The 14,062-nt window shown below is 35.2% G+C and overlaps 1 protein-coding gene across 1 annotated transcript; it reads left to right on the top strand.

Annotated features, from left to right (window-relative positions):
• The first annotated feature begins 510 nt into the window (after positions 1–510).
• Positions 511–12,482, top strand: LOC146161090 (tRNA-dihydrouridine(20) synthase [NAD(P)+]-like). The gene is made up of 13 exons (XM_083384067.1): positions 511–741; positions 908–953; positions 1,452–1,546; positions 1,692–1,735; positions 1,927–1,987; positions 2,154–2,267; positions 4,020–4,177; positions 5,459–5,627; positions 6,370–6,491; positions 6,910–7,053; positions 7,877–7,967; positions 8,532–8,605; positions 11,729–12,482. The coding sequence occupies exons 1-13, from the start codon at positions 619–621 to the stop codon at positions 11,841–11,843; spliced, it is 1,356 nt and encodes a 451-aa protein (XP_083240193.1). The 5' UTR covers positions 511–618; the 3' UTR covers positions 11,844–12,482.
• Positions 12,483–14,062: the final 1,580 nt, after the last annotated feature.

The raw sequence follows: 14,062 nt of genomic DNA, 5'->3' as shown, positions 1-14,062 counted from the left end.
ATGACTAAAGAGTTATGAAATGGTTCCATTACCAAGACTTAAAATAACATCGTTTGTAGCAATTCGTCTTTTAGTACATTTTAAACATATTCTGAGAAATCAGACTATTAGCAAATATATTGTAAAAACGTCTTGGGCATTTTTAGGCAACAATATACTTAAACAATAGTTGATTTTGAACAGAAAATGAAATTCACAATAAAATAGCACTATTACAAGGTCCTCTTAAAACGACAAGTTCGTGTTTTATTGCTATTCTTATATAGACAGACCTTCAGAGTTGTAGTGAGTTTTTTTCCCTTACAGATTCACTACATGGTCATGGCCGCCTGCCCCTATTCCTGAATACGCCCTGAATATATCTAGGTTTTTTCTGTGTATCGCAAACCCCCAAAAACTCGGGGATACTGAGTGGACAAAATGCAAACATAAGGTGTCTATGAGTAAAAGCAAGATATTTTTTAACGCATGAGTGACCTGGATGGCAACAAACTTTGGTTTTACCGGAGACCCAATCCAATCTTCTTTTATGGTGCTTTTATAATCCAAAGTTCTTTCTTTTATCTGTCTGTATTTATGTCCTCGCGAACCTTTCGTTAATATCCCGTCAACATTGAAATGGCCAAAATAAAAAGATTAAGTTATGAAAATAAGGCCATCCTGGCTCCTATGGTCCGAATTGGTCGCCTTCCAACTCGTTTACTTGCCCTGAAGTATGGTGCGGACATTGTCTACAGTGAGGTAATTACTCTTTGTATGAGTACAAAGTAGGTAATATTGTTAAATTTGTGTAACTCCCAGAAATTTGTTGAATAAATTGCATTTTTGAGATTGATGTAAATCAATTTAACTGTTTGAATAAACAAGTGTCAAATAGATTACTTGTTCATTGTTTTACTTATTTCAGGAGATTATTGACTTTCGCTTCATTCAATGTAAGAGAATCATAAACAGTAAGTTGTTTGGACTTGCTATCTTGCAATTGTTAATAAAATTAAAAACGCGGAATGGTTTGCAAGTTATGTTTGCATTGTAAACGTATTCTACAAGCGTTTTACATATTTGAGGTGGAGTTCAGAATTGTTTTTTACTCCAGTTGATGTTTTTATTCAGGGTTTTCAGGGTGCACTTTTAAAAGGTTAAAAAAAAGTGCTTGCCATACTTTCCACAGTGGACTGCGGGTGCAGGACTTTATATATTGATTCTTAGTTACACGAAAACAGACTCAAGGGGTGTTGTGAATTTGTTTTTCTAGGTTTCTGGTTAAACTAACGATAATAAGACAAATTTTTTGGTAATATTTCATACCACTTTAATAAGATAAACTCTTTTAAACCATTATATCAATGTGGTGAATTTGTATGCTCAGTTATTGGTGTGCAAGTTGGTTTTATTGTCAAGCTTTTCTCTTGTAATTAAGTATTTTTAAGTAATAATACTAAATATTTTAGGTGCATTGAATACAGTTGATTTCATCCAAGACCATGACAGTCGACCAATGTTCCGAACTTGTTCTGCAGAAAAATCAAAAGTTGTTTTTCAGCTGGTAACAGTTTACTTGAGATTTTAGTTGGACTTAAAGATTTTATAACTAGGTTTTATAATAGAATCTTAAATATAATAAACTTACAATTTGATAATAAACTCAAGCTTTTTTTATGTGTTGAAATTTTTCTATATTTTTCTTTTAGGGAACTGCAAATGCTGAGAGAGCTTTAAAGGCAGCAAAGCTAGTGTAATTATTTTAATAACACTTTATTTTTTTATGTTTTAATTGTTTTGCATAGTGATAAGAATGTAATGTTCTTTAAATTGATTACTGTACTTAAAATTAGCTATATAAACTAGGTAAAAATTGTCATATAAAATAAAGTTAAACATGCAAATTTAGTTAAAAATAACCAGACCTTCTGGATTCTTTTGTAGAGAAAATGATGTTGCTGGCATTGATGTGAATATGGGCTGTCCAAAAGAATATTCCACCAAGGTAATTTAATAAATATCAGTTTGCTTTTGTAACAAATATCACTTTTTGACTGATAACTTTAAATGCCCTTTTTTTTAGATGCAAACTAAATAAATGTTTGGTTAATGTGTGCTTTCAAAAAGTATACTTGTTGTTTGTCATTTTTGTAACTATGCTACATTTCCAGGGTGGTATGGGTGCTGCTTTGCTGAAAGACCCAGACAAAATTGAGGAAATATTGACAACTTTGGTGAAAGGATTGAAGATCCCAGTTACCTGCAAAATCAGAGTTTTATCCAATGTAGGCTTGCTATTTATGGCATGTTTTTCTGAAATGTAGAGCTATACTTGCTTACACATTTTATTTTTGTGAATGTTAGATTAAAGCAAGATAAAATTGGTTAAATGATATACAATAACTTTATTTAAAAACAGAATACTGCAGTAAACCTAATGGTTGCACCACTTGTTCATTAGCACTAGCTTAATTCTTCTGATAAACTTTAAACCTTTCGGTTTATTTTATACCCTTTTATCAAAATTAACAGCTGACAATGTTTTTTTTAACTATGAACTATCAAAGTTAGTAAGCACCGTATGTAGTAAAAAGGGTATACGTTTTGTTACCTTGGTTTACCACCCCCAAACTAAGCGTTTTGCCCATTTTAACGCAAATGCAAATGGTTTTTACCTATCTTTAAGAGATTTTAGCAAACTTAACCTGTTTACCTGGTTTTGTTGTGCTTTGAGCAAATATAAATTCCGTCTTAAATTAAATAGAACATTTGGGAGTAGAACGGCCATCTAATATATTATAACTTCACTACTCAAATTTTTTTAGACCTGATTTAATTAAGGTAATTTTACTAATTTGATAAAGTTTTTTTTTCTGTGTTTTGCGCAAAAGTACACCACCGACACCGTCTTTACAATATGTCTATTGCAGGCAATCTTTTTCTAGTCGCGGACCCAAAGCAAACTCAAAAAGGTCTCTGCGGGCCGCACAAAAGGTTAACTGTTATTAAAATGTTAAAACAGCTGTGAATCAGGCGGTCCTCGGATTATTTTTTGCACTTTCAGACGTATTTAACTACGTTTAAACAGGCAATAAAGCGCAAAGCGCAAAATAAGCGTTTGTTTGGTTTAAAATTCGAGTTCACACGTCATAATCCGTACTATTAATGAAAAGTGTAAAAAGACTCTTTTGAGGAAAACACCGGATGAATTACATCGGCGGGCCGTAGGTTGCCAACCCCTGGTCTATTGTATCGTAAGTCGCATATTACAAACTATAAAATTCAACATGATATACAATCTGTATTTAGTTTTGCGCCGAACTATTTGGTGGATTTTGTGCATCCAATTGCACTAATGAGTCAAACTTACTTAATAATAAGTCAAACTTACTTAAACAAACTTATTGTTCTGTCAATATTTTCAAGATAAATATTGATATTTCAAGAAATTCGCGGATCATTTTTATGTACTTAATACGTCACGTTTCGTGATTCCAACTTTTGCGATCCCAGCCCGCTACAACATTTTATGTTTTCTTGCGACCAGTAAAAATAAAATAATTTCCCACCTCTGATTTACAATAATAATTTAATGTAGGATAATGCAAAATTATATTTCTGTGTATCGTTGTGATTTTACTCACTAAACAGTAAGGATGTCTGATACACGCGATCCCATCCAATTTTGAATGACGACGTTAACTATATGTTCAAACAAGCAAAATGTATAAAATTAAAACGTTCAAAAGTATTTTTTTCAGATTATTTCACCAAAATTTCCTTGGGCGTTTAAAAGTTCAGTCCAGTTACCTTCAGTTGTTAACATACTACTGTTTGATAGATTACATTTTATAAAGGTAAAATCTCTGCGTTTGATAGCAAAATATAGATGAAACTCGTATATTATTTGGTATCGAATTCGCAACGATACCTTGTTTCGGATGAGAAACAATACTTGGTAACGGCTCCAATCCGATAATATTGAAAATCCCTACTACACACGAGACATTTTATTTTCAACAAAATTTCTGTTTTAGCTGGAGGACACAATCAGATTAGTTAAGCGAATCGAGTCCACCGGAGTGTCAGCCATTGGTGTACACGGAAGACTGAAAGAAGAACGACCACGCCACTCTGTTCGAGTCCATCACATAAAGGCGATTTCAGAAGCTATTAGCATCCCTGTGATTGCAAAGTAGGTTGTTTAAATGCACTTTTTCTTATGTACAATATATGAGGATTGCTGTTCCGTGGACAGTATATTTCTGAATATTGCCTATCCGCTTGCTGGATATACTAACTAGCCGGACGCAAGGTTGTAGGTAAACTAAGGAGTATATGACTAAAACGTTGTTTGTCACCGGTCTATAGAATATTCCATAATTACTATAAGATAGCTTGCTAAATCCAAACATGAGGAATTATGAAACTATTTTTCTGCGTGTTTTAATTAACACGTAATTGGTTAGTAATAAGTAGGGCCATTTTTATTTTAACCTAAAAAAAAATTTTTTTAACTTTATTTTAACCCAACGAAATTGATTGTTTGTAGAGGCCACAGTTCTTCCTTGAATTGATGCAAGTTGCCCAAACATAATATTTTGTCGCGAAGTCAAGGTGGTTTATGGATTATAAAAAGTGTGTCGGGTTTTTTGGCGATATGTTTAGATTGCTTAGGCATTTTTGTATTACAGAATGTCAGTAGGCTATTCCTAAAATTCAAAATGTTGATCTTCGGAAATACCACGTTTATCAAGATGAAGTGTTATATAAGAATTGTTTAAAATAACAATAAATAAAAAAATGGACAATTTGCGATAAAAGTTACTGCGGATTCAAGTGGACATTGTGACATATTTCCTGCTTTTATAGGTTAATTTGGTTTAATTGTGGTGTTGCAGTTCTTGATTTATAACGCTTCCACGACGATTTTTACAAAAATTATTCTCAAGAAACACAAGAACTTTATCAAAAGCCATAATTTGACAAATTTTGACTTTATTAAAAAAATTTAACTTCATTGTAAATTTTAACTTTATTTTGACCTATAAACTTCTTATAAACAGTCCCCTAGGAGCTGAAAACAACTTTATTCTTTGATTCGTGGACAGACGAGGTCCCAATTTTAACTTTATTAACTTTTGCGGGCCCTAGTAATAAGCCAACAGTGACTCGTGGCGACCATCTTGTGTCCGAAGTCAGCGTATTTCATGATTGTGATAACATATTGCCAAGGTTCATTATGAAATAAAACTCAAGTAAGGTTATAACACCACACTGTTGCATCGTCGGATGTCTATTTTTTAGAATGTTGAATTTGGCAAAAGGTAAACGAAAACATGATGCGAATAAACAAATATTACGAAACATATAAACCAATGCATTACAGTGGCTTTACATAGCCCATTTTACCCCTGATTGTGAATGTGCTCGTAGAGCAGCACTGTGCGATGTAGCAATTTGCTTATTTTTTAAGCGGCGGTTCGGACGAATACATTAAGTCGTACGAAGGCATCGAGAGATTCAGAGAAGCTTGCGGCGCCTCGTCGGTCATGATTGCCAGGTCTGCCCAATACAACTGTTCGGTGTTTCGACGGGAGGGCATTCTGCCAATGGAAACCGTTATTAAAGATTATTTAAAAATCGTAAGTTAAAAAAAATAAATTATTTTGTTTAGCAGTTAAACCTTAAGTTTGATAATTTGGTCATTTGGTTTGGTAAAGTAGGTTAGATACATTACACTAGTGTTTTTTTGACATTTATTAACAACACAACACGTATGTAATAAAATAATTTTGCGAAACACCAAACGAAAGCCTAAAATAATAATGCATCAAAATAAACTACACAACAACAATTTATTTACTTTCAATTTTTCCGAGTGCGATATCTGGGCCTGTTTGGATAAGCATAAATATATTATTAAGACTGTTTTGTATTCAATGAGCAACAGGTCTACGCAATTATACAATCATATTAATATGCAACGAGTCTTATTATCACACAACAATAAATTAAGAAAATCACGACGAAACATTCGAACTGGTATTTGCATTTAAAAACAAAAGCAACTTACGCTCATTGTGTTAACTAATGATTTTCGACCGATGTTTCATGGAATACTAGTCAAATAAATAAATTTCCTGCGGAACTCCGGACTATCTTACGGAACACTGGTTGAAAATTACTTCATAGTTCAACAGAAAAACTGATAACTCATAGACTTTCTCAATTGTTGGTTTAAGATCCTATTGACTCTTGCGAAAAAATACCTCTTAAAAAAAAAAAAAAAAAAAAAATTGTAAATTAAAAAATTGTAAACAAATGTTCCAAATAGGGTTGTTCGCTTTCGTTACTTTCAGATGTGTCTTTTTGTCTCCTAACAAGGCTTGCAAATACGACAACCACTTCATCAACTGCAAGTACTGCATTCTGGAAATGATGAAGGATAAACAAGAAACTGAACCGGGGCAAAAAGTTAGGTCTGCTCTCTCTCTGGATGAAATATGGTTAGAAACTGCAACGTGCTTGTTAATTGATAAGGCAGTAACATATTTTTCTCCTTTTTTAAGCTGTAGCATAAATATTAAAAGCCATACCAATCTTGTTAAGCAGCTTTTACTGGAAAGTAGATAGATATCACTACCAAACTATAGTTCCATAAAGCCAAATGTACTTCAAACTATTTATTTAATTAACCAAAACACTTTTTTTATTTTCGGAATCTTATTTTGCTTTCTTTTAGATTTCAAATGTTTTATTCCGCCCTAAGGGAATACTTTTCAACCGTTTATTTTTTCCACTAAACTTCCTATTCAGAAAAATTACCTATGAACTATTTAATTATGCTTGTTTGAGAATAGAAATGACGTCGTAACTCGATTATTATTATTACTAATCCAAAAATCAAATCGATTTGTCTTTTAGTGCCGCATGGGATATGTTGGACGACCTTGAAGCGGCGCGAAGGTCAAGGGGCGAAAAGACGACTGGCGATACGGATTTAAATGAACCAGCTCTGAAGCGATTCAAGAGCGACCACGTGGTCACCAAAGACTTCGCTTTAAAACGGTGAGGTTACATTAATGTTTCGTGTGCTCCAAAACAAAAATTATGGTAGAGCCAAAGTTCAGGTTTTTTGTTGATAATCTAAAAATAATTTATGTTTTTTTTTTGCGAAACTTAAATATACGTTTTAAGGCCGGTCCTGTCGACGGAAACGGTCGCTTATACGGGGCTTCTTTACAATTAATTAACTTAAAAAATCACACTATTCAACTTCCTCGACATCTATAGGTTTAAATATCGCTTTAAATTGTATACTGTAAACGTTCTACAATATACTACAGCAATTTTTTAACAGGCTGTTAAGCTAGGGTTGTGAAAACCGTTTTGCAAGATACTCATTTTCTCGCGCATTTAGTGTAGTATTAACTTGCAAAATTACTTTTAGGACAGGTCTATTACAATTTAAAAATTAATATTTCCAATACTCGCTTTGCTTTTTCAAATTAGAACTCATAACCTGTGACTTGAAAAACATAGTTGCATTACATGAAGGCTCTTGGGAGACAAATAAATTTATGATATAATGGCATTGCCCAATCAACATGTAAAATAAATAAAAACTGCAAGCTGTGGTAACGTCGTTTTAAAATTGCCAATGTTCTGGCACGGGAAAGTTTTAAAATTACCAGTTCCACTGCATTTGAAAATCGTTCGCCAGCCATTTACTATTATAAGTATATATCCTATATGTTTCTAATATTAGCGGATAATATCATTTTCATGCGGCCTGCAGTCCTTTAAAGGTTAGTCACTCCTGAACCACACTTTCGCCAACTGCTGTCTTTATTTTAATTAGAATTCGTTGTTGTATGCGTTATTGGTACAGGTGCGACTACGACCTGAACAAATGCAGCCCGAAGACGATTCTGCTGGAATGGGCGCGAAAACTAAAGAAACAAGAACCTTCGTACGATACAGTGAGTAGGAAAAGTGTCTAAGCGCCTTTATTTGCATTACGACACCCAAAATTGAAAGTTTTCGTGTTTTTTTACCGGAAATCTAGACTATTTATATTTCACTTTGCCATTTGGTATACAAGTAATGGATTAGTGTGGATTTGACCAAGTGTTCAAAAATATATTTGCAGCTTACAAGACGTCAACTCTTTAATTCACAGGCGAAACACCTAAAACAAATAGGTAGAGATCATTAGTGAAAAGCCTCATGGTTGTGTGCAACGCTGTTTGTATTTTTATCTGTAGACAACAGGAAAATCTTTTCGGAAATTTGTGATTCAACTGGGCTGTACCATCTGCCCAACATTGCTGATGGGTGTTGATAATACCATTTCATTTCTGAAGTTATAAATGAATGAAGAGATATTCGAAACGTTTAAAACGCTACTTATACTTCTTCTATATGTGCTTTAATACGTTTAATTCGGTTGTGGATACAACTTCGGTGGGCTAGCGGATTTCTCCTATTGTTTCATTAGTAAGCAACGAACAGTGAACGCTAACAAGCCGCTTTTATTCGAATAGGTTTGCCGTGCTTCAGATCGCCGATTTGTTTCAGTGGTCACGTTTGACGATGAAAAGTATAGGTCGACGCTTTGGTAAGTGCGCTTGTCTTATGGTTTGTTTGATTTTTGTAATGGATCAAGTGTGTAAACTGATGAATTTAATTAAAGTTTTTTTAAACCTAAAAAGACGGTTATATAACTATTTCTGTATTATTAGTAATTTATATGGACATTATTTCTCTACAATATTCGAGCATGACACATTCGGTTGTAGATAACTAAGATAATGGTAAACACGGATTTATGAAGATACCTGCCTTGCTGATAAAAACACGACAGACTAGCAGGTCGAATAAAACTTCGGTTAACAGGGTTGTTCCTAAGCAAAAATTTACACTCGCCAGGCGGGCGAGCGGCTATCAATCAGCACTCGCCCGGACAAATTACACTCGCCAAATTTGCTGGTACGCCGTCTGCAAATTTCCGCCCTAGCGCGGTCATATCATGGGTTATCGTTAACCTGTCTCATAGTTTCTATACGAACACATTAGTTTTTTATAAAAGTCTAGTCGTTTATGTCCATGCGTAGATCAACAGTTTAATGACCCATAAAGCAGTTTACGCTTAAAACAATGTTTTTAGCCGAGATATTTTTTACAGTCTTTAGTGAAAAAAATAACACTGACAATTTAGTAGCCACGGCCTGCCTGTTTTCCATTGTTTTTTAAATGCTCGGGCTCTTTTTTTCGTATTCTGTTTTTTTCTGTGCTTGAAAGACGTTTCACCGCAGGTTGCTTCGCGCCACAAACAATACGCCACATTTCGCCTAACACTATAGTTAATGGTTGAACAGCAAATAATCACAAAATAATTACAAATTTACAAGTAAACCATTCTTTCGCACAGTTAACAACCATATACCAGAGGTTCTGTGCTGTGCGACGTGGGTCGTTTTCAATTTTCTAAGGGCGTCCGCAATGGTTTTGATTCGTATCTAAACATAATTGCCATAGCCTATATAAAATATTTACAGACAGTTATTTTTTAAGCTTTGGCTTGGTTGACCGCTATAAACTTTAAAAGATCGCAACAACATACTAACGTAGACTAATTGCTGATTCTCAGCTGTAGTTACACAAGTAGGCAATATTTTAAAATACCGTAGTGTTCAGTAGGCCATTTCGGTCCCTCAAAACATCTTAAAAACACTGCTTACAAATAATATAAGACATTTGCATTCGAACTTATTGTTACCAAAAACTGCAGCAATTGCTTATAGCAGGGGCGTGCAACCTTTTATACTGCCGGGCCAAATATGTGTATTCGGATTAGACCACGGGCCACTTGCATATCTCGTCGTCTACCTGTTAGTGCAGTAGTCGGCAAACATTGTTGCGGCCCAAAGTAGTCTTTTCACAGCTACTTAAAGGCCCACTGCGTAAAACCACCACAAAAACAGTGGCGGATTCAGGTGGATATTTGGTTTTAAGGTGAAATATTCTACGGCGCTTAATGGCCACTGCCATGCTGTAATATAAAACATCATATGAAAAAAGAATATACGCGCGAAGCGCGAAAAATTTGCGTTTACATAGAGTTAAAGTTGGAAAAAAATATAGTTTTACAGGCTCACAAGACCACATTTGGCACGTGGGTCTTTCCAAGCTGAGCCAATTTAAAACATTATATGCCACACCAATTGTTAAAATAAAGTGCAATGAACGTACGGCTATCATGCGGCCAACAACTACGGTACATGATAACACCAAGCTATTCAAAAATAACTCGCGGTCCATAGTTGGCCTACCACTGTGTTAGTGGCTACCACAAAAAAAATTACTCACACACGTACGTTGAACCGAACAATGCCACCTGAAAAGCGACGAATTTTCTCAGCTGTGAAAACTTATTTAGATCGAGATGTTCGCGGTAAAAAACTGTTAGCTGCGCAGAGACAAATTTGTTTCTTTTTTTTACAACTCATATGAACATTGAAATTGAATATAAAACAATTATATTTCAAATGAGCGAAAAAGATCAAACGGTCATTTTTAATATGCTTTATTTAAATGGCCATAAGTAGCTATTCGAAAGCATTTCAAGAACAAAAAAATTGTAGCGCTCAGTGCAATTCACTTTCACACAAAGTTGTACACTTTCCGCAACAGCATCCAAAACATATTTTGTAGTTTTATTTTGTTAGCAGGTAACATTCTGTTATAATATGTTAGCAGGTCACATTCTATTCTAATTCTAATTAACTAAAAAATTACATGCTATATAAGGCGACCTAGACTAAGGACCAGTCAGAAAGTTTCAATATTTTAACAATTACCTGAATGTTTAGTGGTGCGGGTCAAAAACCAAAGCACACCGCGGGCCACATATTTTGGTTCCGCAGGCCGCAGGTTGCACGCCCTGGATTATAGTTTTCTTATACAAACAATTTAATAAATACAGAAAAGTAAAATTCTTATCGCTGGGTACATCGCAGGTTTAGTAAACTTTTCCAAAGGCGTCAACGACTGGGTTAAACATTTTAAAATTAACAACGTTTAAGTTAAACAATAAACCTCATAACTATTTACCACTGCCGCAATAACGTCTTTGATTGTTTACCGGTAATCGATTTTTTAAAACGGGACAATGAGTCTTCATTACGATCATACAACGGGACAAAGAATCTTTATTAAGAGCTTCAAACGTAACTTCGATTAACCTTATTATGTGTGTAGTGTTGAATGTATTTGCTCCTTAGTGTTTAACGAAATAACCGGCACTAAGTATTATTTCGGTGAAAAGTGGTGCTTAACGCAAGTTCAAAAATTCTTGCCGAAGCCACTCGCCAGTCGGGCGAATCTTGAAAACAACGCCCGGACTAAAATTGTATAGACTGTTCTTTTTGCTTTTAACTAATGATTTTAATCACTGCATGGTACCTTATATGCACGACATAATCAGACATTAGCACTAAAAATTCGCGAATTTAAAAAAATTTAACATCTAATTTTTTTAAATGTGCATTTCTGTATAAATAAAATATACACCCTAACCCACTTTTTTTTTTTTTAGTCGAAAACCCTTTTTATCGTATTTGTATAACAGAAAGAAAGCTCTATTATTTCTAGGATGTCTTACCCGTTATTGTACTGCAAAAAAAGCTTTTGCTGCAATATCTGTTGGTTACAATGCAATGCTTTCTATCCCACATTTTAGGGAGCGCAACAAGCGTCTGGCCGAGCAGACCGCCGCGGTCGTTTGCCTGCAATCGCTTGGACTCGACGACGGTAGAAAAACGAACGGTTTAACTAAATCCGACCAAGCCAGTTGACGCTTTGTCATCTTTCGACCAATCGACGTTCGCCTCTGTTCTTAGAGAATTTTCGGAAAACACATTGCGAAAAACGATCATGTTATGAATATGCCACCTCGGACACTTATTTATTGCATCCTGCTTTCACATGAAGTTTTTAGTAATAATTCAAAAAGGTTGATAACCAGGTTTCCTTGACGCTGCAACAATTCCCGCATCGACCAATAGTCGTTTGTTCCTGACTTTGCCGCCATGCGCATGGTATGCGAGGCAAAGTACGACCACGTTTAGGAAAATTCGGACGAAAATGATGCGTATATGAGTTATTTATAATAGTTAAACGATTGACACGTGCTAAAATTGTTTTTTCTATGCGGTTTGCATGAAGATTTCAAGAATGAAATGTGTTAGAACACGGCTCTTATACGTAATAGGTCTGGGTAGTTTCTGGTCTTAAAAATCATGATATATTTTCGAGACAATTAAGTGGTGTATATTTGCCTTTATCGTTATCTAAACGATGTTTTACAATTTTAACTATAATTGTATTTTATTTGTGGCGTTTCATTAGTGCCCTGGTCATATAATGTACCGTTTGTCAGTCGTAGATAAACACGAATAAAATTGAAAAAAATCATCCGCTAGACGGTAGAAGAAATTCGCAACCAACGTAAAGATTCTCGTCGCAGAAAAGACATTTCATTTTTTTGTGCAATCTTGCGGTAAGAAGATGCATAACTGTTTTTATTTGATCAATAAATAAATTAATGTATCAATCTCATTTAATATTGACATCTCCATATGGTCCCACCTGTCATTTTAGTATTTATTTGCTCTGCAAGCGACGGACCGGCGAACATGTTGCCACTGATAAATCGTCCGGAGGACAAACTCTCTCATCTTTAATGAACTTTCTACCTTTCAGCTGTGTAAGTTTTTTGGGGGGTGGGAACTGTCGATGGCAATAAGTCGTTAGGTAAGGTTAAGTTATGTAAACCCAACTTTTAAAAAGCCTCAAGAAATTGAGTAGGAAAAATTGTTATGCTTTGGCGCGCAATTTGATGGACTAGCACTAAAACATCATTTTTGTTTCGGTAGGGTATATAGTGCTTTCCTCGTGCAGTTTAAAAAAACGTTACGCGGAGGTGTCTGTAAGGCACGTCAATCAAACGAAGATGGTAGATATGCGTTGGAAATTGTGCACCGGGGAACGATTTGGCGCTTTTAGGCGTCGTATGGCCATCAATATTCGATGAGTTTGGGCCTGTGTTCAAAAGCAAGACACCCCCATAGCTATCTGCCTTCCTAAACGCCATCAGATTTGATGCCTTATCGTCTGCTTCAGTCTGTGATCAGGCAGCCCGCCCTCCCTAAACCCTTTCTCCGCCCAAGACAGGCCATGCTTATCGCGCGGACGGGTGCAAATCTGCGGTCAAGTTGGAGGCTGATGTTTGTTTTAGCACAATTATTGCAAAAGCTGATAGATTTGTCGGAATAGCTTTTTTTAGTTTTCATTTAGTAGCAGCAAAACACCTAAGTCTTTCGCACACTTCGCACGTACGCCTTCCCTTTTCCTACATGGGCTAATTCCACGAGAACAACTAATGTGTTAAAACAAATTTTATATTTGTCGTCATTCCGAAAAAAAGTCTTTTAAAAAAGAATTTTGCCTTTACAAGAGCTTGATCAAGGTCATCACTTTGGAAAGTACATCGCACCAATGTTGGCCAAGACTTCGAAAACGCCATGCAACATAAACGCTTAAATTAAACAATCGAAAGATGCAGACGATTGGACAAATGCTTGCATGTAAAACAATGCAGACTGTAAGAATTTCTCTTATATTATTTCAATGTCTTGACAATTGAACCATATTATCAGCAACAAATCATTTTGCCCTGTCAAGAAAAGTGTGAAATGCAAGAGGTGTTACTTGCCTTCGAGGCTGACATCACAGAAATCAGATTGTGAAGCCAGCATTTGCTCCAAGAAACCCCAGCGCCCACACGCGACCTTAGTTGATAACCGTGAAAATGCGGAAATAAACAGACGACCAAAATTTGACTGTTGGGGTAACTGAGTTTGTTGTAAACGCCGGCAAATTTTTAAAATTCCTGAGATGGTCAAGTTATATTTTGTGGTGTTTTTTCCACATAATTTTATTGTTTTTTTTTTCGAAATTAAATGAAAATAAATTAAACAAACTCAAAAGTCAATAAAAGCCTAAAATGTTTGGA

This window comes from Ascidiella aspersa, chromosome 3, assembly GCF_963924565.1.
Source record: "Ascidiella aspersa chromosome 3, kaAscAspe10.2, whole genome shotgun sequence".
In the NCBI taxonomy this organism is placed as follows: Eukaryota; Metazoa; Chordata; class Ascidiacea; order Phlebobranchia; family Ascidiidae; genus Ascidiella; species Ascidiella aspersa.
The sequence above is the reverse complement of the archived record's forward strand: the minus strand, read 5'-3'. Positions and strand labels throughout refer to the sequence as shown.

Coding starts and splice junctions, on each gene's coding strand:
- LOC146161090 (XM_083384067.1), top strand. CDS start 619: ATGGCCAAAATAAAAAGATTAAGTTATGAAAATAAGGCCATCCTGGCT. Junction 742..907: donor CGGACATTGTCTACAGTGAG/GTAATTACTCTT, acceptor TACTTATTTCAG/GAGATTATTGACTTTCGCTT. Junction 6,492..6,909: donor CTCTCTCTGGATGAAATATG/GTTAGAAACTGC, acceptor TTTGTCTTTTAG/TGCCGCATGGGATATGTTGG.